At 39.4% G+C, this 25,843-nt stretch overlaps 1 protein-coding gene across 1 annotated transcript in view; it reads right to left on the bottom strand.

The window, feature by feature from the left end:
- SPTLC3 (serine palmitoyltransferase long chain base subunit 3) overlaps window positions 1-25,843 on the bottom strand; it is a 226,325-nt gene that overhangs the window by 151,101 nt on the left and 49,381 nt on the right. The window contains exons 4-6 of the mRNA XM_054467406.2: window positions 17,894-18,057; window positions 17,043-17,158; window positions 16,733-16,914 (exon numbers count right to left, since the gene is read on the bottom strand). Coding sequence (XP_054323381.1) covers window positions 16,733-16,849 — 117 coding nt within the window. The 5' untranslated portion in view covers window positions 16,850-16,914; window positions 17,043-17,158; window positions 17,894-18,057. The remainder of the gene's footprint in view (window positions 1-16,732; window positions 16,915-17,042; window positions 17,159-17,893; window positions 18,058-25,843) is intronic.

Below are 25,843 nucleotides of genomic sequence, written 5' to 3'. Positions count from 1 at the left end.
TTAGCACTATTCACAACAGCAAAGACATGGAATCAACCTAAATCCTTATCAGTGACAAATTGGATAAAGAAAATGTGTTACATATACACCATGGAACACTATGAAGCCATAAAAAAGAACGAGAGTATGTCCTTTGCAGGAGCAGGGATGGAGGTGGAGGCCATCATCCTTAGCAAACTAATTCAGGAAGAGAAAACCAAATACCATATGTTCTCAGAAGTGGAAGCTAAATGCCTAGAACACATGGACAGGTAGAGAGGAACAACACACACTGGGACCTAATGGAGGGTGGAGGGTGGGAGGAGGGAGAAGATCTGGAAAAATAACTAATGGGTGCTGGACTTAGTACTTGGATGATGAAATAATAAGTACAACAAACTCCTGTGACACAAGTTTACCTATATAACAGGCCTGCGCATGTACCCCTGGACCTAAAATAAAAGTTTTAAAAACAGGTTTCTGCAGGCCAACCAATATGCAACCTCTTGTCATATTCTGGCACTGTTTCACCAAAGAAGGGGCAGAGAGGGACAAAAGGCAGATTCTTGCAAGGGTCAGTATTAGTAATAGTGCACATTTGTAGAGAATTTCCTCTGGTGCCTGCACTGTTCTAAGGCTTTGCATGCATTATCTTATTAATTTCTCACCACCATCCAATAGGGTATGCATTACTATTAACCTCATTTACCAGGTGAGGAAACTGAGGTGCAGAGAGATTAAACTGCTTATGCAAGGTCACACCACCATGAAGCTGGAATTCAAGCTCAGGAAGTGTGAAAGTGAAGCCCTGCTTCCAAGTTTTACGTAATGATTCAGGTTACTAGGGTGATAAGGCTGCAGGGTGAGGTTACATGATATTAGGAGTCAGAAGATCCTGCTTCCACTACCTGCCAGTTGTGTGGGTGATCATCTGATTTCTTCAAATATTGGTTCCTTATATGTGAAATTTGAAAGTCTATTGTAAGGATTGACAATATTTAAAAAAGGGTGAATGTATAGTAATGTCCTCATGTATGGTAGCAGTTATTACCTCTATAATTATTTTCTCTGACATGGTGATCTGTGACATGCAGAAAAGGAAGTTTTCTACATATGGCTCTTATTTTGGGCCATAGGAAAAGAGTGCCTTTGCTTGTGACATGAGACAAATAAAATTTCACAATATCAATTTTGAAATTGATACTAAAGAAATTTGCAATAGCAGACATTATTTTAAGGATCATCAAACTATTATAATTCCTGGTCTTTGCTTTCTTCATGTGTTCAAGAAGACAGGGGATGGAGTGGAATTGTAAAGATTACTGAACTAAGTTCCTTTCCTGCTAGAGAGATTATACTAAAGACAAAAAGGAAAATAGCTCCTGATCGCTGTGGAATTATGAGTGTGTAGCAGGGGAATTTCTCTAGAAGACAGCCTTCTGGTGAGCTCTTCCTTTACTTCATTAGATGATGATTTACCCATTAGCCAGTTCTCTTCTCCAGAGATTAAACTCTTTAATTTTAAGTGAGCAGTTTTAGTTCATCTTTCCACAGTCAAAACTACATTAGGAAACTTTCTCCAAAAAAGTAATCAAAAGCCAATGCAGGTCAAAACTCATTGAATGATATACTTCAGATTTGTGCATTCCATTGTATGTAAATTTTACCTCAAAAGAAAAAAAACTATAGAAAAATATTGAAGTTAATGGTATGCATGCTGAAGGGTTTAGAAGTGAGGTGTATTTATTCTACAACTTTGTTTGAGATGCATAAAACATATGGATGGATAGATAGATAGGTAGATACATAGTAAACATATAGCAAAATGCTAACTGTAGAATCTAGGTAGTAGATATATGAATATTTATTTAGAATTATATAAGGTTTTCTATACAAATGTTTACAATAAAATGGTGGAGGAAAGGGTATTTCATCTAGTGATAAAAAGACAGGTCCTGTGACTAGATTGCACTGCTAACTATATGTTTTATCTCAGGCAAATTTAGTTAACTTTTGCATGACTCAGTTTAGTCATCTAAAAAATGACGATAGTAACAGTATCAACCTTACATGGTTGTTGTGAGGGTCAACTGAGTTAGTATTTGTAAAGTTCTTAGCATGTGATGCAATGTAAAAGTTTGTTAAATAAAAGTTTTAAAAGTCATCTCATATATGGGTCATTCATAGGAAAACAGATCGCATTTACTTTCTTGGACACTCAACTCTGAGAATGCAGAATTTTATTAGAAGCTGATGACAGCCCTACACACCTTGGGAGATTAGTCATTTTCCCTCTAATCCAGGCATATTTCATCTCCTGCTAAGATGCAGCAGGAAAGATCAAGATGAATTAATAATATTTCATTTCTATTTTCATTTTCTTCAAAAAGTTCCACTGCTTAAAGCATGCTCCCTACCTCCAAGCTTGGAGTATATCATATCTGGATAGCAATACAGAAGCATGTTGCTACCTGGTCACCAAAGTAATCTAGTGACTTTGTGATTTTTAAAAAGGTGGTGGTAAATAGTAGCCATGCTGTCCAACAAAGCTTAGGAAACCTGTGAATTAATTAATAAGAAGTTATATACTTTGAAGTTTACAAAGAAGTCTGTGGATCATATGAGCAGAGCTTTCTTAGTCTTTTAGAGATCTAGGCATGTTAAATGGGAGTTCTTGCAAAGAACAGACTTGTAAAAATGGATAGTCTTTATTCATTCCATAAATATTATTGAGCTCCTATTACATATAGGCTCTGGTCTAGGTATTAGAGATTTAGCAGTGAACAAGATAGGAATTCCTGCCCAGGTGGACCTCACAGTCTAAATGTGGAGGCAGGCAACAGATAGGAAATAAATTAATGTGTGCATGCATGTGTGTTTATGTGTGTAAGTATATGTGTGACTCTGTGTGTGTGTGTGTGTGCACGCACGTGTGCAGATGTTTTTAAATGCTAAAGAGAACAACTAAGCAGGAAAGGGGCCAGGAAGTCGGGGGTGGGGGGTTGCAATTTTAGAAAGCATGTGAGCCTGAGTCCCACAGAGAAGGTGCTATGTGAGTGAAGACTTCAAGTGGGAGAAGGGTGAGCCCTGTGGATGTCTGGGGAAAGGGTGTTCCAGGACGGGGGATGAGGAGTGCAAATGCAAATGTTGCAGGTGGGAGGATGCCATGGATGGCTGGCTCCAGGAACAGTGAAGAGGCTGTGCAGCTGGGGACAGAGCGAGCTCAGGGAAAGTAGCAGGAGATGAGTCACAGATTATCTGGCCAGGCTGTGGGGCCTTATGGTCGTGGTAAGTATTTTGTTTTTTGCTGTGAGTGAAATGGGAGCCATGAGAAGGATTTGGGCAGAAGAATGACATCTCTGGATTTTATTTCAGCAGCACTGGCTGCCGTATAGAGAAAGTCTAGTGGATTGTAGCAGAGGGGAAGGGAGGGTGGAAACAGGACATGGTGGTTTTTAAAACAAGCTCATGAATTCTTTGCTACTCTTCCCATTAAGAGACAGGCTAGTCTCCTCCCCTTGAACCTGGTGGGCTTGTTTATGGCTGCATTGATCCAGTTCACAGTCCTGGCTTGTCTCACCCTTCAGTCTTCCCAGCCCAGGTGCCAGGTGTGACACCGAGGAGGCAGTCTGGAAAGTGGACCCTCCTGGCCCAGCTTCTCCAGCCCAGCCAGTTGAGTCATCCTAGCTGAGGCCCTAGACACCATGGAGCAGGGGAGAGCTGTCCTCACTGTGCCTTTTCTGAATTCCTGACCAGCAGAATCCACAAGCATAATAAAATCATTGTTTTATGCCACTGTATGTTGAGCTGCATTCTTATGCAGCAATAGACAGTGGAACACAGATAAAAGAGATGGAGCTCCTGCAATATTTTAGGTGAGAGTTAATGGGGGCTAAGACCAGGGAGTTGCTGAGGGAAAGGTGAGAAGTGGTCAGATTCTAGATGTGCTGTGAAGGTAGGCTCATGTTTTACTGAGAGATAGAATGCAGAATAGAATGAAGGAGAAAAGTCACGAATGGCACCAAGGTTTATGGCTTGAGCCACAAGAAAGATAGAGTTGCCATTTATTGAGACGGGAAAGACTGTAAGGGAAATAGTTTTGGAGAGCGGGAGGAGGGAACATCAGGAGCGCAGTTTGGTATATATTAAGTTTGAGATGACTTTTGATTATCCAAGTGAAAAGATCAAGTAGGCAGTCAGAAATGCCTATTTATGCGTATACATTTACATATCTCTATATATCAAGTAGTCAGTTGGAAATGCCTATTTTATACATCTATCTACTTATCTATATCTATCTATCATGATGTGTTAGAAATAAAGCTTGAAGTTGCAAAGGAAATGACACTCTGATAGTTGATTTCTCAGCAAGGCAAAGTTTACTTCTGCAGAAGGGTGCTGCTTGTTAGTTTGATCACCATGAGAGCACATCAAACCAAGGAAAGCAGCAGATTTATCCCTAACACACTGGGCTCCTACTGCTGTGTGCAGTCTCCATTGGCTAGAGTTGGACCACACAATCTACACTGAACCCAGTTGGCTAACTTGAGACGTGCAGGGATGCAGTTACACTGGCAAGAAAACAGTTTTGGTGGGGGTGGGGATGGTGGGAGGGGATTGGTGGGGGGGGGGGCTGTTGTGGTGGAGGGAGGTGATTTACAGAGTGAGTAGCACATGTGGAATGTAGGCTCTATAGATAAGACTGAGAGGAAGGTTGTTTCCCAGGGCAAGGGAGCACAGAGAGTAAGGGAGTCTGGCCTTGAAAGCAGGGAAAAAAGTACAAGCAAACTTAAACAAGTTAACCCTTTGAAGAAGAATGTCTTACTGTATTTAACATGATGAAACAAGATCGATCTTCACGAGAGATATGCAGTTAGAAAAGAATAGAGGGGCATAGACTAAGCCTTGGGTCATTCCATTGTTTAAAGGTCAAAGAGAGGAGGAGGAACCAAAAATAGAAAATGCATAGGAAAAGCTAGTGATAAAGAGGAAAATCAAGAGTGTAATACCCTGGAAGTCAAGAGAAGAATGTGCTTTAAGAAAGAGAGAGTGATTATTTTTCACTAATGCTGCAGACAGGTCAAGTAAAATGAAGATTGAGAAGTCATCATGGGATGAAGGATTTCAAGGGTTTATGGCTGTCATTTATTGAACATCTACTATATGCTGGACATCGTACTGATTAGTCTTATAATAGCAGTAGAGAAGAAAGAGGTGACTGCAGGCTAATGTTAATAGATAATAATCATTTATTGAGTATCTACTCTATGCCTGATAGTTACTGGGAGTCTTACATATGCTATCTCATTTATTCTTTACCATAGCCTCATAAAGAATGGATCAGAGACATAAAGTTACCTTCCTAATATGGCCCAATTAGTAAGTGGCAGAACCAAGATTCAAACCCAGTTATATCTGATATCAAAGCTAGTGGTCTTTCTACTATCATTCCTTCTTAAGGAGTTCACATTTTCCTGGGACATCCTAAGGGGTGCGGGAGTGTGAAAAGCTACCACATAAACATCTTTCTGCGGAGTTCCATTTTCTTCAAAGTTTTAAAAGAGTATATAAAAATAATTTTACAGCAAAATAAATATTAATATATCATGTAATAAAATGCAAACTTCTAATATAAACGACAAAATATAGAGAAAGGGTCTCACTCTGTTGCCTAGGCTGGAGTGCAGTGGGGCAATCACAGCTCACTGTAATCTTGAATTACTGGGCTCAAATGGTCCTCCCACTTCAACCTCCTGGGATAGCTAAGGCTACAGATGCATGCCACCACGTCCAGCTAATTAATTTTCTTTTCTTTCTTTTCTTTTTTTTTTTTTTTTTTAAGAAATGGGGTCTTGCCATGTTTCCCAGACTGGTTTCAAACTCCTAGTCTCAACTGACCCTCCTTCCTTGTCCTCCCAAAGCTTTAGAACTATAGGCATGAGCCACCACAACCACCCTCTAAACCAATTTTTAAATAAATGTCTAACACACATGGGGCTTGCTGCCTGAATCACTTTGTGTTATGTGTGATTTTCTCTTTTTTGGTGGATTAATTTGTGAATCCTTTACCCTGTCTTCTCTGGAACAGTTGATTTGCTGTTTTTTTCTAGTTAGATTATAAGTGCAGAAATAGCCTAGTTTTATACAAAATTTCAGAGCCAAAGTTTATAATCTGGGGATCTGAGGAAGTCAGGGAATACATACATTCTCTATGTAAAAAATTTTATGGTTATGGACATATTAATTTTCATTAGAAAGTATATAACAGCTTCTCAAAGGAATCCTTGAACTCCAAAAGACTCACAACCACAAGACAGACAAATAAGAGCTGTGTATAACCCATAGGTAAGAGAAAAATTAAGACTTGCACATAGCCTTTTGCTTGGGCAACCTTTGAAGGTCCAGTTAGACCAGATTTGGAGAACAATCTTGGTGACTAGACTTCATGAATACATCACCTAACGAAGGTTTGTGTACCACTGCCTGTGAAATCTGAGAGATGTGGTTTGGTCGATAAATATCACCAAGTCTCTAACACTTTGATGAACACTTTGGGACTTAATATTTTAGATTTGGGTTAGTCAAGGAAATCTAGTGTATGTAGCTGGTCATAAGAGTTCCTCAAACCTGCAGAGTCTAGGGTAATTGTTAATATATCAACTCAGGAAAGTGAAGATGGAAGACTCATCTATCACTTTTTGAAATATAAAGTAAATTAAATTGAGGTGAGCCAAATTCTCTGAGCCATTTTTCCTAAACAAATGAGAAAATAGCACTCTACTTAGGACTTCTTAGCCTATTTCCCACACTCTGTTTGCCTACAGTTTAGAGGTTACAAATTGGTGTTTGTTAGCAGTGTTTTCTTTAAATCCACAGGATTTGAATTTTTAAAAATTAGATGTCAACACTTAGAAATCATGAGACCTCCTTTCCTCAATTTGGATTTCCAACTTCTTTTAAAAGTTGGAAAAACTATCAAGATGGAGCCTGTTCTGTCTCATGGAAACACCAGGCTTTGTTCAGTTAAATCCATTCTTACCATCTCCTACTGTCCTACACAAGGCCCTGCTAGCTCCTCTAGGCTTTGCAATCTCAAACTCCGCTGTGCTCAGATGATCTTCAATGTGTCAAAACTCTTAAGGAGAGCAGGATTCAGATGGCACTGTGACAGATAGATGAAGTAGATTGTGGAGGATAATTTTGAGTATTTCTCTGAGCTATGCTTGTAGTGTTTTTCCCTCAAAATAGTTAGTTTGAACTCCAAATCACCTGGAAAAGATTTCTAATATGGTGGCAGTAGATCTTTCTGTCATAAATTTATGGATTGTTATACCTTAGAATTCCAGTAAAACTACATTAGTACAGGCCAACTGAGACAAAGGTAGGCATACTTACTAAAAACATTAAGTATATTTCAAAATCAGCATAGTTGACTTCTTGCAATTAATTAGGTTAATATCAATTTACCTCAACAGTGAGAGAAAATTTTTCCAGGAAGCTTTAACCAATAGATAAAATTAATTTGTAATTGGCAGATATTAAAAATACTTAAATATGTTTATTAAGCCAATGAAACACCTGAAAACACATACTTTATTGAGTCAACTCTTTCTTCATAGACAATGTAATAAATTACAGACCTCCTAAGGGTTAATAATTACACTTCAGATTTGGCAATTTTCAAATGGGTGTGCTTTTGCATTGGTGACATTTAGGTTCATTGCGTTTGGCTTTTACAGCTGGACACTCATCTCTGGTTAAGGGCTTAAGCATACAGTCCTTATGCCAAACAAAACAGAAATTTATAACTTATGAAAATGTGTCTTTGCCAATGATTAATAGCAAATTCATGGTCAAAGCAAACTCTTGAAATGTAAATATAAATGCAAGCATTGAAAATGGTTCTGAGATTGCACAATGATTTTCTAGTCATTTTAAGGAAATATAATATCCATGTATTCAGTTTTTATTGCTGCTTAATAAGCCACCAGCAAACTTAAAACAGCAATTATTTATTTGCTCAAGAATTTTTAATTTGGGCAGAGCCCAACAGGGACAGCTGGTCTATGATCCATGCAGTATCCATTGGAGCAAACACACCCTGGGGCTGAAGGATTCACTTCCAAGATACATCACTCACACAGTTTAGAAGTTGGTACTGCATCTCAGCTAGAAACAGAGCAAGGATACTTGGTTTCTCTCCTTGAACTTCTTCTTGGGCTGCTTGGGCTTCCTTAAAGCATGGTGGCTGGATTCCAAGAATGGGCGCTCTACAAGGACTGGGTTCAAGCCACAAGTCTTCTTGTCACTGACTCTCAGGAGTCCCAGATTGTCCCTTCCATCACATTTTTGGTCAAGTAAGTCATTAGGTCTAGCCCAGGTTCAAGTGGATTAGAATTAGATTCTACCTCTCAATGGGAAATACTCCAAATAATTTGTAACTATCTTTCATCTACTGCAGGAGTGTTCAATCTTTTGGCTTTCCAGGGCCACACTGGAAGAAGAATTGTCTTGAGCCACACATAAAATACACTAACACTAATGATAGCTGGTGAGCTAAAAAAAATCACAAAAAAGATCTCATAATGTTTTAAGAAAGTTTATGAATCTGTGTTGGTCTACATTCAAAGATGTCCTGGGCCAAATGCAGCCTGCAGGCCACATGTCGACAAGCTTGATCTATTGCATCATGTCTAAGATATCAGTATTGCCAGAAAATATTGTACTAAGTGAAGTTTCTATTCAGGGAGGCCATGTACTCTTGAAAAAAGCTCCTGAAAGCCAGACTATCTCTCGAGCTCCAACTGGGGCTAAGTGTGAGTCCACATGACTCAGAGTCACATGAGGTCAATTTTCTTTAGCTTAGAGTTGTTCAAAGTGAGGTATGGGGGTGACAGGTTCACTAATGTGGTATGTCTGTGAGTGAATAATATTGCCTATTGAAAGCGCAGATATGTGACAGTTTGGTGTCATTTGTGATAAGCTAAAATTTTTATTAAGAATGAAAAATCAGGAAAACAAAACAACTCACCATTCTTTTAACTTACATTGACTCTGCCCTTTAAGGCTGTGTCTGTTGGCCCCTTCTCTCTGGAAATGGGTATGAATCCCACGCCTAACATATTTTGTGTTTACAGGGGAAGTGTGGACTAAAGGATAAGAACTTAGGTTCTAGGATTGGACAAACTTGGTTTCTATACCTGGTTTTGATACTTATAAGTTGGTGACCTTGGTTGAGTTACTAAAGCTTTCTGTTTCCTCACCTATAAAATGGGTCCAAAAATAATACCTCATAGGAATGTTGTGAGATGATGAACATAAAGCACTGGGAATGCCTGGCACTTTGAAGAACTCAAGACACGTTAAAGATTATTATAATTATTATGTTCTTTATTACTTCCCAAAGATTTAACTATAGGCCAACATGCATTAGCTATTGGAGCTTGATGTCTTTCAATATCTGTAGTCACAGTGAAAGCATAAGCACCTTTCTTTTTAAAAGTATATTATTGATACCTTAGACAACTGGTATTATGTTCAGTTGTTAAATAAAGGTCTCTAAGCCTATTATCATAGAAAGTAGATAATATCATGGGGTCTTGGACAGTTGTTGAAGTAAGAAGTTAGGATAAGGTAGATAGTCTAGAGTTTATGTCCCAGTTTTGTTCTAGCTGTGTGACCTTGGGGGAAGTTATTTATGTTTTCAGAGCGTCAGTTTCCTCATCTATATGAATGTGGCTAAGAATATCCACTTTGCGTTACTGCTAGAAGAATTCAATGAGGCAGATTACATAGAAGGACCTGGCATGTAGCACCCATCAACAATTGATTTATTAGCTTTACCATTATTATTATTAAACTGATCAAAATAACTAGATTATTCAAACTAAGTTTCAACTTGACTTTGCACTTAATGCACACAAACTGAGAAAATGGACTTTTCTTTCTTTTCTCATGGAAACTGATTCTAGCATATTCCTTTCCTTCCCTTTCCTGACTTCTTTTCCCTTCTTTCTCTTCCTTTCCTTACCTTTTGTATTTCAAATTGTATTCCCCTCATCATAGCTTTTGTCCATTATTTTCCCTCTGGTGTTTGGCCTCTTTTTGTATTCGTTTCTAAAAGTTATTTGTGTAATCAGAAAATTGCATTTTATGATATAAATTGTAAACATTTTCCTGGTCTGTAATTTGCCTTTTGGTTATTTCACAGTGTTATTTTTGTTTTGTTTTTGCCATGCATAAATAAATATTTGATTTTTATGTAGTCAGATTGTTGACCTCCTATTTTATGGCTCCTGGGTATTATATCATAGTTATAAAGACTTTTCCCATGTAAATATTATTTTAAAATTGATATTTTCTTATACTTTGATAGATTAACAATTACCTATAATATTTATCTATCTGTTCGTGTACTAATAGAAAACCATTCTAATTCTTTTGGTGCCCAACATGATTTACTAGTTGGTAGTGCTAGTCACCCTCATTATTATTATTATTTATCTAGTCACCCTCATTATTATTATTATTTATCTACTGGACTCACACAGAAACTGATAGGTTAACTTAGGTAGAATTAATGCATTTTTCATCCTGAGTCTTCCTCTACATGTGTTGTATGCCTTTCCATTTATTTTCAGTTTCCTTTCAGGTCCCTCAGTAGCATTTTCATACTCCCTTCCAATTGATTTTCATTTTATTTAAATCTATTTCCAGGTCCTTCATGTTTCTGGTGCTAAAATTGTAAAGGAATTTTTACTTCAGTTATGCTTTCCAGTTGATTTTTATGCATTACCCTTTATGATGCTTCTTGCCATATTAAGTTTTAGATTTTTTTATATAGTTAAAATTTGCTAAGCTGTTCATGGTTTCTGGTTTTTCATCTTGCTTGAGTGCAAAGGGAACAAATTATGGCAATAATATTTACCCTTGATATATCCCTTTTCTCCTTTGCCAAACACAGTGGGTAAGCTCTGTTTATGTTGCTTAACAGCATAATCCTGTCTTGTATGATGATTAGCCCATTAGATCAGGGCTAATTCATAAACCATGCTCTAAGAGTCACCATAAATAAAGCTTACACATTTTGGGAGAAACCGTATCTGATCATGCTAATTCCCTTCTCAAACCTCCGTCACTTGCACATATAAATGGTTATAAAAGACACTCTTGGCGCATCCAGACCTTCTTCTACTCTGGTGATTTCCTACTGCAAGCACCTGTAGCTCAGCTTGAGGGCTTTCTCTGCCATAGGAGTGTGCTCAGTCCATGTGTGGAAAGTCTACAAGTGCTGAGCATCCCTCAGCTGATTATGGACTGGAATTGGTTGACATTTATCCCTTTTTTTAAATTTAGACAGCTTTGAGATGTGTTGTACACCATTTCCCAGATGTCCCTGACAAGTCTCAGTCCCAGTTGCCAACAATGGTAACTTGTTCATGAGTGTGTTGGCTTCCTTCCCTTCTGTGCCTCACTTCACTATTTTTCCTCTGTGCTTCCTGGGTTCACCTCCCTAATAAATTTCTTGCACTCAAATCTTTATCTCTGGGTCTGTTTCTTGGGGAATGTAAACTAAGACAAAGGCATTTTAAAATCTTTTCCCACCTGGTTCTCTCCATTAAGCATCCTGAACCCCCTACCATGAACTCATCTTTCATTGGCCAAAGGCATAATGCTCTGATATTTTATATCCTTCTAACAGCCTTTCCCTCTGCTGGAATGCCTTTCTATGCCTGTACAACCGGCTACTCTGCTTTCAAGACTTGGGTCAAATGCCTCTCTGAAGCAAGTTGTCTTCCCAGCCTAGGTCAGACACACATTCTTCTGTGTTCCCATGCAAGGTCCATAGGTCCATATATTTCTATTGTGGTGGACTATTTCCAAAGATGGTCACAATAATCTCTCCAATCCCTTACAACCTTTTTCAGTGTGACTTTGTAGCTTCTCTCATGAAAAAAGCAGCATCTGTTTCTCCTCCCCTTGCATCTCAGCTGGACTATGACTGCTTTTGTCTACAGAATGTAGCAGAAATGTCCCTAGGACATAAAAGAGGTCTTGTAGTTTCTATTTTTACTCTCTTAGAAGCCAGTCATCCTGTAAAAAAGTCTGGGCTACTCTGCAGAATAATGAGACCACATGCAGAGGGTGTCTTGGTGAAGTAGACACAAGGTGCTTTGGACAACAGCTGGTACCAAGGTCTGGGACATGTGAATGGGGTCATCTTGGATGCTTAGGCAAGTTGATCTGCAACAAACACCACGTAGAGCAGAGAAGGGCAATCCCTAGCAGCCCCTGCCTGAATCATGAACAATCCAATAGTCGTTGTTTCAAGCCATTGGGTTTTGGACTGGCTGTTACATAGGAATAGATAACTAACATTTACTATAGTACTTACCATTAAATACTATAATTGCTTGTCTTTCTCATTTATACTGTGAGCTATTTATAAATGGAGGGAGAATATTTTCATCTTAATGACTGCAGCACCTGACACACAAGAATGCTTTATAAATGATGAGCTCATGAAAAAATGCGGATTCCTTAAGGAGTTCATGGAGAAGCCTAGCCACATTGGGGACTGTTTTAAGGAAATAGGAGCCAAGAAACAAAGGCATTAGAAAGTGAACACCAAAGACAAGACTAAGATGAAGATTCAGAGCAGTTGAAAGGGATTTCCAAAACTTTTAGTTTATGAATTCTCCTAGTAATTGGCGAGAATATTGACCTCTATTTCAATTGGGGGTAGCCTAGGTGAGCCCCACAGACCCAGGTACTTACCACAGCTGTCAGGCAGCTACCAATGTTTGCAATTAAACTATCAATCAGTCATTGCTCTTATTCTCTAGAAGAAGTTTATACTACAGCAGAAGAGTAGCTCTACCAGGATATTGCAGGCTTCAAGAAGATATAGAAAGGTGGGGAGAATAGAAGTTCAGCTTAAATGGTTCTAAAACTGGAAATGATTTCCATAATAATGTGGCTTAATCCTTTCTCTTCTTCCAGCATCTGCTGAGCACCACCTCAGCCACAGCACTGCTTCTCGCTGTCTGCGATGAAGGCTCACTGAATTGAGAAAAGTCTCTCAAAAGTCATATGACCCGTTGTGCCTCACAACTTCCTGGAATGCTTCATGACCTTTCTTATGCCCTTTACTAGCAACTCCTACATTCATCTCCGGAGTTCCTTTCCTGTCTTTTCCTCATTTGTCCCTCAGGAATAAGCTCCCTATTTTTTCTGCAATTATAATGTCTCAAGGTTCAATCTGAGTCTTCCCTGCTCTCAGAAGCTGTCACTGACCACCCCAACCTGTGATTTCCTAGAACGTACTGAAAAAGAAACTGCCTTTAGAGCAACATGGATTTGGGTTCAAATCCTGGCCATGCTGATTGTGATTCTTCAGAAGTTCCTTAGTGATTTATCTTTCCCCATCTGTATAATGGACAGTATACTACCACTTCATGGGGCTGTTTTGAAGGTACAGGAGATGCCTGCCTGAAGTGCTTAGCCCTTCCTGATACGTAACAGAACATTGATATTTATTATTATTTTTGATCTTCTGCAACTTCTAGTACTAGTATCCATACCACTCATCTGTCCTCAAGTTATGTCTGCTTTATGGCAGCTCTTGTCCTTGCACTAGCATTTAACTTTGATGTGATTATTTTAATGCTGATATAAGCTTTCCCCTAACAGATAAATTATGAACTTCTTATTCATCTTTATAGGTCCTAAGAATAACAGATGCTTAATAAATATTGGTGAAAAAAAAAAGCAACCTCCTGTTAGGGCTCATTACCTATATCTGGTAATGTTACAACATTCAGGTCAAGAACTCAATAAACCTTGAATTAGAGTAACTCTAATCCCCAAACGTTTTTGTTTTCCAGGAAAGGGAAGATTAGGAAAACTTTATGATTTTTTTTCATCCTGCAGGTTTAGTTTAAGAGAAGAAAATACAGACCCTATCCTCTTAAGAAACTACTTCCAGGAAAATGCAATGGAGACAGAAGGTCTACCTTCCTAGGTTTTGGTTTTCCAAATAAAAATTTATGGCCAGGTCAAAAATAATTGCTGGGAATTAAAAAGCAATTATGTGGATAATAGTTGTAAAGTAATTATATAGAATTAAGTAAGGAATAGGAAATTCCTATTCATTAGGAAAAATTTTAATTCAATAAAAATTATAAGAAATATCAAGTTTATAGATTAAGACATTAAGCACCCATCTGTCTGTAGTGTGGATATGCTCATAAGGAGGGAGAACAAATCCTCTAGTACAATAGTGTCCTCTTAGGAGTAAAAGGTAGGAGGCCATATTGGGAATAAACAAATAAATGGACTTAATCAGTGATGAAAACCAGTTTTTTTGCATTCTCAGGACATATGAGGTTTAAAGAAAAAAAAAAAAAAAAAACAGGAAAAATAGTCAGGCTCCATAAAAGCTCCAGAAAGGGACTCTAGAAGGTTTCTAAGAATGGAAAGGCTCTGGTCCTTGCCAGCCTTGAGACTGGGGCAGCAAGCCTGCTGCATGCTGGAGCAGGGATGGCAGCCTACGCTGGACCAGGGGGAAGGAGGACTCCAGAGCACTGCCTAACAGTAATTTTCATATTGTTTGTTATGCCAGGGAACACTTTGTCAACAGAATCTTGTAGGGTCCCCGATGTATAAAAGAGATAACCGTGTTGCTGTGTGGTTGCAAATAGGTGGGAAGAGAAAGGGTGGGAGGATTGTTGGAAGGGCTGGTAGGATCTTAGATGCTGCAGCAGAAGACCTTAGGCCAGGCAGAATGTGTTTGGGAGACCAGCAGCCTAGGATTCTGTAAGCCTTTACAGACTGCTTCTATCCACAGGCAAGGCTTTTGGTCTAGGCCTAGTTTGTTAAAGGGCCTCAAGGATCAAAACTAGTGGCAAAGGAAAATGAGAGTAAAGACAACTTCGTTCCCATCATGGAGCGGACAATAAGCCACGTTTGCCCTATTACACTATGATCTCAGCCGGGTATTTTGTTTTTCTGAAAAATATTTTTTAAGCCATAATTTTGAGGCTCTCAATGAAAGCCAATTGTAGCTTAGTGACACCTAAATATGTCTGAGACAAGAGGCTCCGGATGGCCCTTCAGGAAGGCAACAGCAGCCCTGATGTTTTTGACTATTCTTAGGGAAGCCTCAGTGTCCAAGGATATTTACAGTCTTGCAGCTGCACTTCATAATGAACCTTTAGAATCCTGGGTTTTATCCTTACTTAGGAGTGGTTGTAACTGTCTAAGTTTCTAATCTCATACCTCGAATGTGATTATGAAACCAAGATAAAATAAATAAAAGGGAGAAAAGTTAAGAAGGAATCTCTTCCCAGATGAGATCCCTCATGGTCAGAATAATCACAAGGGTAAGTAGGTGAATAGCCTGTGAGTTACAGGCATTCCAGAGGCAAGGATCATCTTGAGTAGTGGCCTGAATTGATATTTAGTGATGCATAAGTGGTGGATATTACTGCAATTTCCTTCATGCAACTGATAGGAGTTGAGCACCTTCTCTTCACATTGCTCCAGGTTTCAGATCTTCAGGTGGGACAGGCCAGTTCTGAGGTTTCTGATAGACACCTCCCAGGGTTGGACAGTGCCTTTTGTTAAGAGGGGAATGCTTTTGGGGACCACAGCCTGTTTACACACAACTCAGGCTCCAGAGCTCCTTTAGCCTCTTCCGATTGCACACACGAATGTAATTCACTGAGTGGAGGACTGGCCCCAGCCAGACCCACCCGTCCGGTGATCTTAGAAAAATCTGCCTTTCCTGTGGGTGGATACTTGCTCTCTGGATGATCAAATGATGGAAGATTGCATGGGGCTCCCTGTGCCACTTCTGTTTCCAAACAGGAGGCTACCTGTTTGACTACTTGGGCTTGCTCCTCAGGCAGATGAGCTAACTCCTGCTGCTCAGAGCAGAGTGACATGGAGTGTCCTGTGGGGAGTGGGGAACTGCCTTACATAAGGACCCCACAGACCCAGGCTCTCTCTTAAAACAAGCTGACAACTTTCCTCGAGTTCCTCCTGCCTAGTACACTCTGCAAACATCCCGGTGCAATAAGAGTAAAAAAAAAAAAGTGTCAAGTTGGAAAATACAAGTTTGTTTTAAAGATGCTGTTCTGTTTTCTGAGTGCAGTGTGTCACAATGAGCCCTGCTTTCTGAAGTGTTTTGGAAAAGAATGTCTGTGACATCACATTTCAAAGAAATACTGTGGCCTCAAATCAAGTAGTGAGCTAAAACAATGCTCTACTAAACACCAATAATAACTCGCCTTTCAAACAGAGATGCATTTCTCATGGACCTGGGAAGAATGCCATCTCCACCACATAATGTCAGCAAAATGTACTTTCACTTCCTCTTTTTCTTCTGAAGCATGACGGTTGTAGCAGGTCTCTTGGACTAAAATATATGCAAAGAGTTGGAACCTTCATAATTCTTCCCTCCCTGTAAAATGCTTGAGACAAAAGTCTAGTAGGTACATTTGTATTTTAGGGAGCCTAAAGCTGTGTGAGTCTGTGTGTATCCTCTTTTGCATACAGAAGACATTTTCTCCTTAATCCACACCTAAATTTTTTGGTAGCCAAGCACTTTCTATTAACAGAATCAACAGTCAAAACATGTAAAAACACTTCATAAGAGGAACTCTAAGTTAGGACAGCCCCAGATATCTTCACAGAGAAATATTGAAATGTTTAGGTAATTCAGAGAAGAGTAGGGGAGAGTGCCTCTTACCTGGGCTTCTTTCACTATTCCATTCTTTGTGCAGTTTCTGCTTTGCGAGCCATTGCTCTGTTTCTTGTGATTGTGAAGTTTCCCATTGCAAACGGCACCACCTCCAGGGTTAGCCATGGGTGTGAAGTGACAGAGCCCGGGATAGGTTTTCCTTCAGAGGTCTCTGCAGGTTGTACTTTAGTCTGTGAGGGGATGGGATAAAGCTCTTTGGGGCTGAGCCCTTAAAGGAATCTTACCAATCAGGCTTTTCCAGAAGAAGAGCAACAGCCTATCTTTTTGCCAGATCGTTGAAACTAAAACAAATGGTTACCTTTATACTTCTCAACTCCAGTCAAAATGTGAACTCCATGGCAACAAACCTGCTTCCAAAACTATAAAGGAGATTGTCCATGCTGGCTCCTTCTGGGGACTGAGGGAACCTGGGGACTGAACAACCCAGTGGCAAAGTGTGAGGAGGCGGGCTGGGAGGTGGAGAGTCTTTTAAAGAAACACACACACAACATGCTCACAGAGTCTTCTAAGTAACTGAATTCTGAGTTAACCTCTTTTTCCCACCCCCTCTCTCCTGCATGTAATTGTGGTTTTTGGTTGTAAACCAAGCTCAAAAGTTAATATTTCTTTTTGCTATAAAATAACATTCAGAGGTGGTTGCCAGGGGCTGGAGGGATGAGGCAAAGGGAAGTTATTGTTTAATGGGTACAGAGTTTGAGTTGGAGCAGATGAAAAATGTATAGTGATGGATCACTGCAAAACAATGTGAATGTACTTAAACTAAACTGTACACTTAAAAATGATTAAAATGGTAAGTTTCATGTGATGTATGCATTTCCATAATTTACAAATGATTTGAAAAGATTTTAAAAAACCCAATATTCAAAACCCACCTATGTTAAAATCAGTACTAAAATAAGGGGGTACCAATCCATCAAGAATTCCAGTAAGACAGGTGTTGAGGAGACAGAATATTTGGTGACTGTGTTATCTTTATCTCGTGACCTTGGGGGAGGTATTTACCCACTTTATGCCTCAGTTTTTCCATCTATAAAATATCTGCTGAGGTAGAACGAAAATTATGCTGTAGCTTGGGTTTGTTACCGATGCAGGTGTGAGGTGGTTGAAGACTGCAGGGTCCCAGTCCTGAAATATATCTGGTTTACTCACTAACTCTTATTCTGTCAATGCATGAATCTTCAAAGCTTTGTTTCTTCCTATCATCATCAAATGGCATGGTGACATGATTTGTTGGAGAGTCATTACAACCTGTTGAGTCTTCCCAAGTCCACCCTTGTGGTTTTCCTGAGTCAAGACTTCTTTAGCATCAGACTCTAAGAAAAGAGACCAATTTACTGGTGCAGTAGACAAAAACAAACAATCAAACACACATACACAAACAAAAAGACAGAAATGGCCTCTGTTTCCGGAGCCTCATGTCCTGTACCTCAGCTCCCTTGGACAGGGTTCATTTCTACTCCAGAATAATGTAGCTTTTGGAGGTGGACATGCTAATGCTTCTCCTAACCATGACTTGCATATGAGGGTACCTGCCTTTACCATCCCAAGGAATGCTGGAGGAATAAGATAAGGCCTGAGGCCAAGGGAAGAGATGGAGTTAATATCAAGTGTGTTCAGCCCAGTTTGTGTCTCAAGTTCAAAAATTTTATCGCATTTCTCTCAACCTTTATCATCAAAGTAGAAGTAGATTTTCACTGGTCTGTCCCTTCCATGGCTGTTTCACTGGGATTTGGGGGCTAAACTTTTGTAGGTTTATTTTCTTCTAAGATTTAGGAAATGGAGAGATGAAGAGGTAGAGGGGAGCACTATTGTTGGCCCAACTGCCTCATGTTACTTAGAAAGACAAGTTGAAGAGAGGGCGTTATTTTCCCTGAGCTCTATTGCCCTGTGCAAAGCATTTTTTAATAAAGATTTTGAAATAAAACTTTTCTAACATTAGATGTCTCTTTTCTTTCTTCTTTTCTTCTTCTCCATCTCTTTCCTCTTTTCACATTTGTCCTTTTCCCTTTCCTCCCCCGCCCTCCTCTTCTTTTTCTTCTTTTTCAAATTTTCTTTTTACAAGGGACAAAAGGCATATATAAAATAAATCTTAAAACACAGCTGAATTCTGCTTTATCCTTTTCCTTCCCCTAACTGCAATTGCTAAGGTTAGGTAATCACACATAGATTTCTGAGAAATATCTACTACGTGCTCTCACTCTTGAAACTTTTCTATTTTACTTACCCTATTGGAATGTGTGCATTGTTGTGTGCACAAAATTATATTAACACACCAACCATTTGGCATCAGGCACTGCTGGTATGTATAGTCAGTGGTGACTCATTGCTTCATACCATCTCCAGTTAAAATAAGCGAGGAGTTCTGTTGAAGTGAGTGGTAGGTTTAGGTTTAAGCTTTGGATCAATCCTAAAACACAGACTAAATATTGAGAAAGATTTGGCATCTCTGAACAAATAAATACATTTTGGATCAACTAGTAACCTCAGAAAATGTTTGAATAAGTACTATGTATTTGCTGAGTCCTTGGATATCACAAGGAATAAAACATACACAGTCTCCACTTTCATAGAACTAAGACTCAACAGTACCCACATGCCTTCTACTTAGGATATCTTACTATTAAAGGTAGAAATAAATCTTCCCAATAGTACACTAAAGGCAAAGATAAAATTATCAATGGCCTTGTGGTGTTCTCCAAAGTAATGGTTTTGCCCAGATGCCAGATTCTCAGCTCCTCTCTTAATGAAGCAGCCAAAAAGGGAGATAACAGTATGAGGATAGGCAAGAGAGGGAAGGACAGAGGCTTGGCAACGTGTTGTGAAAACACTCTTGGAACAACTTGGGGATAGAGAGTTGGCAAAAATGGGAGGATATGAGCAGAATGAACTGTCAGAATTGTTCAGTGTACAGAAATCTGTTCATTCTCAGTGACTCAATTTTTACCCATGTAATGGAGAGTGATGCTCATGCAAAACTGAATTTTCAACAGGTTAAGTGACTTTTCCAAAGCCACAGAATAATATGTGGTAGAAGTGGGTCATGAACTCAAGAACGTCTGGGTCTAAGTGAGTGCCGTTTTCCTTACACCATGACATCTCTTCTTCAGCTGTTGACTTGAGAACCATCAACCACCAAGAAAAGAAATGACAGAATCTGTTATTACTTGGGAGATTTCATTGGATTGGCCAAATAATGAATAAAAATGCTTTATTTGCCTTTTTGATGTTTAAAATTTGTGATATAATAAATTTTTTTACAAATGACTAATGACATGTCAATATCTACTAATAAGTCTACATGGAAGTACTTAAATTTCCCAAAGAGTTCAATCTGGAAGAATTCTCATCGTAGAGACAATTTATTTCCATAGATTTTCCCATGAATATGTTGTAAACGTGATGACCCAAGAAGGCCAGCCGCATGTAAGTTAATATTAAACTTGAACTGACCAATAAGTCACGAAAATTACTTGAGAAAACCCAGAAAGTGATCATGTCAATTTATCTGATATCAGGCGGAAATTATAACTCTTAATCAAGATCAAGTTAATTTTAGTTTTCACACTTTTTGGTTTTGCACACTGTTGTGATTGGAAAATCCATGCATAACACATATTTAGCATCACATATCTTTGCCCTGAAATAGATCATACTGACACAGTCAGTCCCTCATTGATATCCTTTTGACTTAGCTTGGAGGTCCCTGATACACGGTGTCAGCTGTTTTCTGTGTTTCTATGCCCAAGCAGGTTCTCTTACCATGGGGTATTCTCTGCTTCTGCAGTGTGGGCCAGGTGTGCTGGGAAATTCACATCCTTGAGAGCAACCCTCAGCCAACAAGGGACAGAAGTTGGTGCATAAACACCCCATGTTATTTTCTTCTTTATGGGACAATTCTGAGGCATGTTCACAGCCTCTGGAGAGATCCCAATGGGACTGTGGCTCTGTTGCCCTCAGTAGTAACCCTCTTATAAAAACACCCATTATTAAGTTTTCCTCCCTTCCTGGTTTTACTTATCCATGCTTCCTGAAAATACCCCCCCAATAAACTACTTGCACCTAAATCCTTGTCTCAGACTCTGTTTGTGGGAACCCAAATTAGGGCAACCAAGTCCATATTAGCCCATCAGGTCTTATCGATCAGAGATCAAATTGGATCTTTTGAATGATCAATATTAGACTGTTCTGAAGATTGAGAGAGCTATCATATAGAAAAACGTAATACATTCATTTGGGTAAAACCTCATAAATTCTAGAGACGGACAGAAAATCTGCACTCTTGTGTCTCCCATAGGAAAGATTTGTGGGATTTATGTAAGAAGAGGGTGTCTACAATTTAGTTGGGGAAGAAAAGTCATTAACTTTGAGTTGTAATATCATAAAAACATCACATATTTTGAATGAGAAACAGGCTCTAGAAAGTCTTTTAAAATGTGCTTTATCTGTAGAAAAATTAAAACTAGCTTACTCTTTAGTTAATACTTTGATACAAAGAACCCTTTTATGTTTCTAGCTAGCATGGGATGATAAATGGAAATTAAATGCTTAGCATTCTTATTCATTTTCTGTTGCTACTGTAAGAAATTATCACAGACTTAGTTGCTGAAACAACACAAATGTATCATATTAGAGTTCTGCAGATCAGGAGTCTGACATGGGTCTCACTAGGCTAAAATCAAGGTGTCAGCAGTGTTGATTTCTCTTTGAAGGCTGTAGGGGAGAACCTCTTTTCTTGGCTTTTCCAGATGCTAGAGGTGTCCACATTCCTTTATTAATGCCCCCTTCCTCCATCTTCAAAGCCAGCAATGCTGAATCTCTGTGACCTTTCTTCCATCATACATCTCTGTATATGTATGGGACTATGGCCAGGAAATGTTCTCTGATTTTAAGAAATCATATGATAGATTGTGACCATCCTGAAATCCAGGATAATCTTGGAATAACTTCAATTACATCTATAAAGTCCCTTTTAAAAGTAATTAATTTAAGTTAACAAACTGAAATTGTATACATTAATGTTGTGCAGCATGATGGGTTTTGATACATGTATACATTGTGGAATGGCCAAATCACGCTAATTAACATATGCATTACCTCTCCATAATTATTTTTTTGTGTGGTGAAAACACTTAAAATTCACCCTTTTAGCAATTTTCAAGTATACAATATATTGTTATGAATTATACTCATCATGTTGTATAATAGATGTCTTGAAGTTGTTCCTCCCCTCTAACAGAAATTTTTCATTATTTGACCAGTATCTTGCAAAGTCTCTTTTGCTATGTAAGGTAACATGTTCACAGGATGCAGAGATAGGGTGTGGACATCTTTGGAGGATCATTACTCTGCCTACTACAGTATCTATTACTACTAATTAAAAATTTGCAGCTAGTCAGAGGATCTCATTATTTAGTTTATTGCTCTAAGAGTTTTCTTCTGGTTGTTTTCTTCCAAGAAATGTAGAAAATGTGTATTTTTAAAGACTCTCATAGGTTAATTTTCAAGTTGAGCAGCTGAAATCTTTTTTTAGCAGTTTTAAAAATTGCAGGCTAATTTACATAGACAAGGATACACAGACTAATTGCACAGCTCAATGAATTTTCATAAAGTGAGCACACATGGGAACTGTACCCAGCTGAAGAAATAGGACATTTCTCGCATCCAGAAGCCCTCTTCAGGCCCTGCCCTACTCTTCACTCCTTAATCACACAAAGAAACCACTACTTTAAGCTCTATCACCATAGATCAGTTCTGCCTCATTGTTTTATATAAAAGAGTCATTCAGTTCATATTCTTTTGTGTCTGGCTTCTTGCACTCAATTATTAGGTTTGAGAGAGTTTTCCACTTTGTAGTGCTTAGCAATAACTTGTTCATTCTCACTGTTACATAGTATTCCATTTTAGGAGCATACTATCATTTATTTAATCATTCTATTGTGGACATTTGGGTTGTTTCTAGTTTTTAGCTATTAAAACAATTGCTACTGTGAATGTTCTAGTATAGCCTTTGGTAGCCATAGACATACATTTCTCTTGGGTACATACCTAGAAGTGGAATCATTGGAACATAACGTGTGTAGCTGTTCAACTTTGGAAGATACCAATTGATATGGTTTGGCTCTGTGACCCCACCCAAATCTTGTCTCAAATTGTAGTCCCCATGTGTCGAGAGAGGGACTTGGGGGGAGGAGATTGGGTCATGGGGGCAGTTTCCCTATGCTGTTCTTCTGATAGTGAGGGAGTTCTCATGAGATCTGACGGTTTTAAAAGTGGCAGTATCCCCTGCTCTCTCTCTCTTTCCTGCCACCATGTAAGATGTGTCTTGCTTCCCCTTCACCTTCTGCCATGATTGTAAGTTCTCTGAAGCCTCTCCCGCCATGTGGAGCTGTGATTCAATTAACCCTCTTTTGTTTATAAATTACCCAGTCTCAGGCAATATCTTTGTAGCAGTGTGAGAACGGACTAATACATGGATCCATGGCTTTCCAAGTGTTTGCACAAGTTTATGCACCAACCACTAATGAACATCCCAGTTGATCCACATCCTCACTGACACTTGGTATAGTCAGTCTTTTTAAAATTGTAACCAGCCTGGTGAGAGTGTAGGCATGTGCTTTTTTGTTGTTGTTGTTTGTTGTTGTTGTTTTTAAGGTAGAATTTACATATGAGGAAATGCACAAATCCGAAGGTACAATTCAGTGAATTTTGTCAAATCTAAACTTGTTTGAACTTTAGTGTTCCAAGTCGTATAATTGTGAATTTTCCTATCAAGAGGGCTTGGGGGAATTAAATCCTTTGTGGCTAAAGAGGGAAAATTGTATTTACCTTGTGCTTCCACACCCTTCTCCCAGTGACAGGCATGGGTGAGTAATCAGGGTCTGTGGACTGCTGGTTTGTGTTGTTAGTATATTACCTACCGCAGAGGGCATGTACCTACTGACCTGAGGGGCAATGGTGTGGAAAAGGAAAAAGGCGAAGCAGTGGCTTTTGAGTGTTAGAAACGTTGCATAGTGACCCAGCCTCAGAGAGTCTGCCTGTTCTGCCCCAAGGTCTTTCTGTGGGTGCCAGGCCACCAGTATGTGATAAGAATGAATCCAAGAGCATTGAGATTTCAAAGTTGCCTCTTTCTTTCTTCTTGTTGCTCTTGTCACATTTCTGTAAAAGTCATGTATGATAAGGTATTTATGGCATGGTTAAAACACATTCTTTTCCATGCCCCTGTGCACACAGGTCCGGATACTTCAGGCTTAGCTTCACTACAGGAAATGTATCATGCAGTTTTAATTTGTCTGCAAGTAAGGAAGACGGAAAAAACAGCTGGCTTATAAAAAGATGGTGAGCTGGATGTTCTCCATCAAATGAAACACCCTCAAATTTCATTTCAGTAATATGTCAGTCACTCATGGAGGCTGGGTGTCATGGATAATTGGCTCTGCTAAGATCAGGCACATTAATCTGAATCTTGTTTATTTCCATTATAAAAGAGGATCACAACCTCTGAGGGCTAACATAAGGATTATAGGAGAGAACTTCAGAAAGCATATGATACAAAACTTTAGCATCTCTCTTCCTTCTTTGTCCAGGAATATTGTTACTGACAACATAATGACATTCTTGGACCTAAGAAGAAAGTTTCAGTGACCACATGCTACAAGTCTGGCTGATAGAAAGTCTCCCATAAGAGGGGTCAACAGCCAGGACTGTGGCCCTCAATCTCTCTCACAGTCTTCACACTTATACCCAAGAAACCAAAAAGAGGCCTGGACATTGGCAGGGACCATATCACTCAAAGTCTGATGTCTAAAGTGCTGCTATCCTCAGATCATGCTACCAAAGCTACTGTGATCACCACTCTTTTCTTGGCAAAGGACAAAGAGCATGGAACAGTGCCTATGGGAAGGTTATAGGCTGGGCCTGGAAGCAGCACACACTGCTTTCTCCCAGTCCCACTGGCTGTATCTCGGTTATGTGACTAGACTTACTTCAAGGAAGGCTGGGAAATGTCGCCTACCCTGTGTCCAGAAGGAAGAGGGGAATGTGGGTTTTGATGACCATCAGCTGTCTTAGCAACAGAAGGTTTATACCTTGACCTAGGGTAACTTTTCTTACATTCATAGGAATATAGTAGCAGCCATAGTGAGGCAGCAAGGTAGGTAAGAATTAGAGGCTCTTGAAAAATATTCATCCAGTGCTTTTAGTCCTGTTGCTTAACATCTATTCCTAGACATCTTAAATGCATAGACTCTGTGGGAGACATTTATGTAGCCTGTCCCCTGATTTACTAGGAAATTTATCTGGACTCCTAAATGCGATTGGATCTTTTTATACCCCTGTTGGACACGATCTGGTTAAAAAAGTTCACCTGGTTATAGACACATGAAGAGTGAACCCGTTCCAGGGTGGCCTGCCTCAAGAGTTAAATCCTGAGACAATTCTGGGGTCTTAGGAAGGACAAATTTTCTAAGCTTCCAAGGGCTTGTGGCTGACCCCTTCTGATACTGACAGTAAAAGAGGTACAGTAGTGTGGATCCTAAGAGGTGGCAAAGCACTGGGCCTTCTGGGGGGCTGAGTCTCTCCAAGCACAGCAATCATAGATATAGCATCTATAAATCAGGTCACAACATAGCTGTTGAAAAAATATAACTTTTTCTTAGAACTTAATTTTAATTTTGAGGACCCCACCTGCTTTTCACTTTCCACCAGGTGGTTGAGATAATCTCAGTCCATTGGCCCAGTTATAAGGAGCATTTATGAAATCAGGTTGCTCTGGGAACAGCAGGTTTGAAGCATGACAATGTCTTTGGTCATTGACATATGCTCCTAAGCATCATCTCACATTTCCTCTTCCTCCTGCACCCTGAAGCTCTAGTGGCTTTCTCTCTGCTTTCCCTGCATCATGTGGGAAGGCAAGGGAACAATTCAGCTCTGTTCCTTCCGTCAGGCTAGGAACCAGGGATCAGGGATCCCTGCAAGTCTGTCTATGGCTCCATCCACCTAGACTCCCTCTGCAGCAGTTTTCTCTCTCCAGGGACCTTCCTCCTTTCAGGGTAACTGCGTGGGAAGCAGAGCAAGCCCCTCCCTGCCACCCACGTGTGCCTC

Source organism: Pongo pygmaeus, chromosome 21 (assembly GCF_028885625.2).
Source record: "Pongo pygmaeus isolate AG05252 chromosome 21, NHGRI_mPonPyg2-v2.0_pri, whole genome shotgun sequence".
In the NCBI taxonomy this organism is placed as follows: Eukaryota; Metazoa; Chordata; class Mammalia; order Primates; family Hominidae; genus Pongo; species Pongo pygmaeus.
This window is presented reverse-complemented; position numbering and strand designations above follow the sequence as displayed.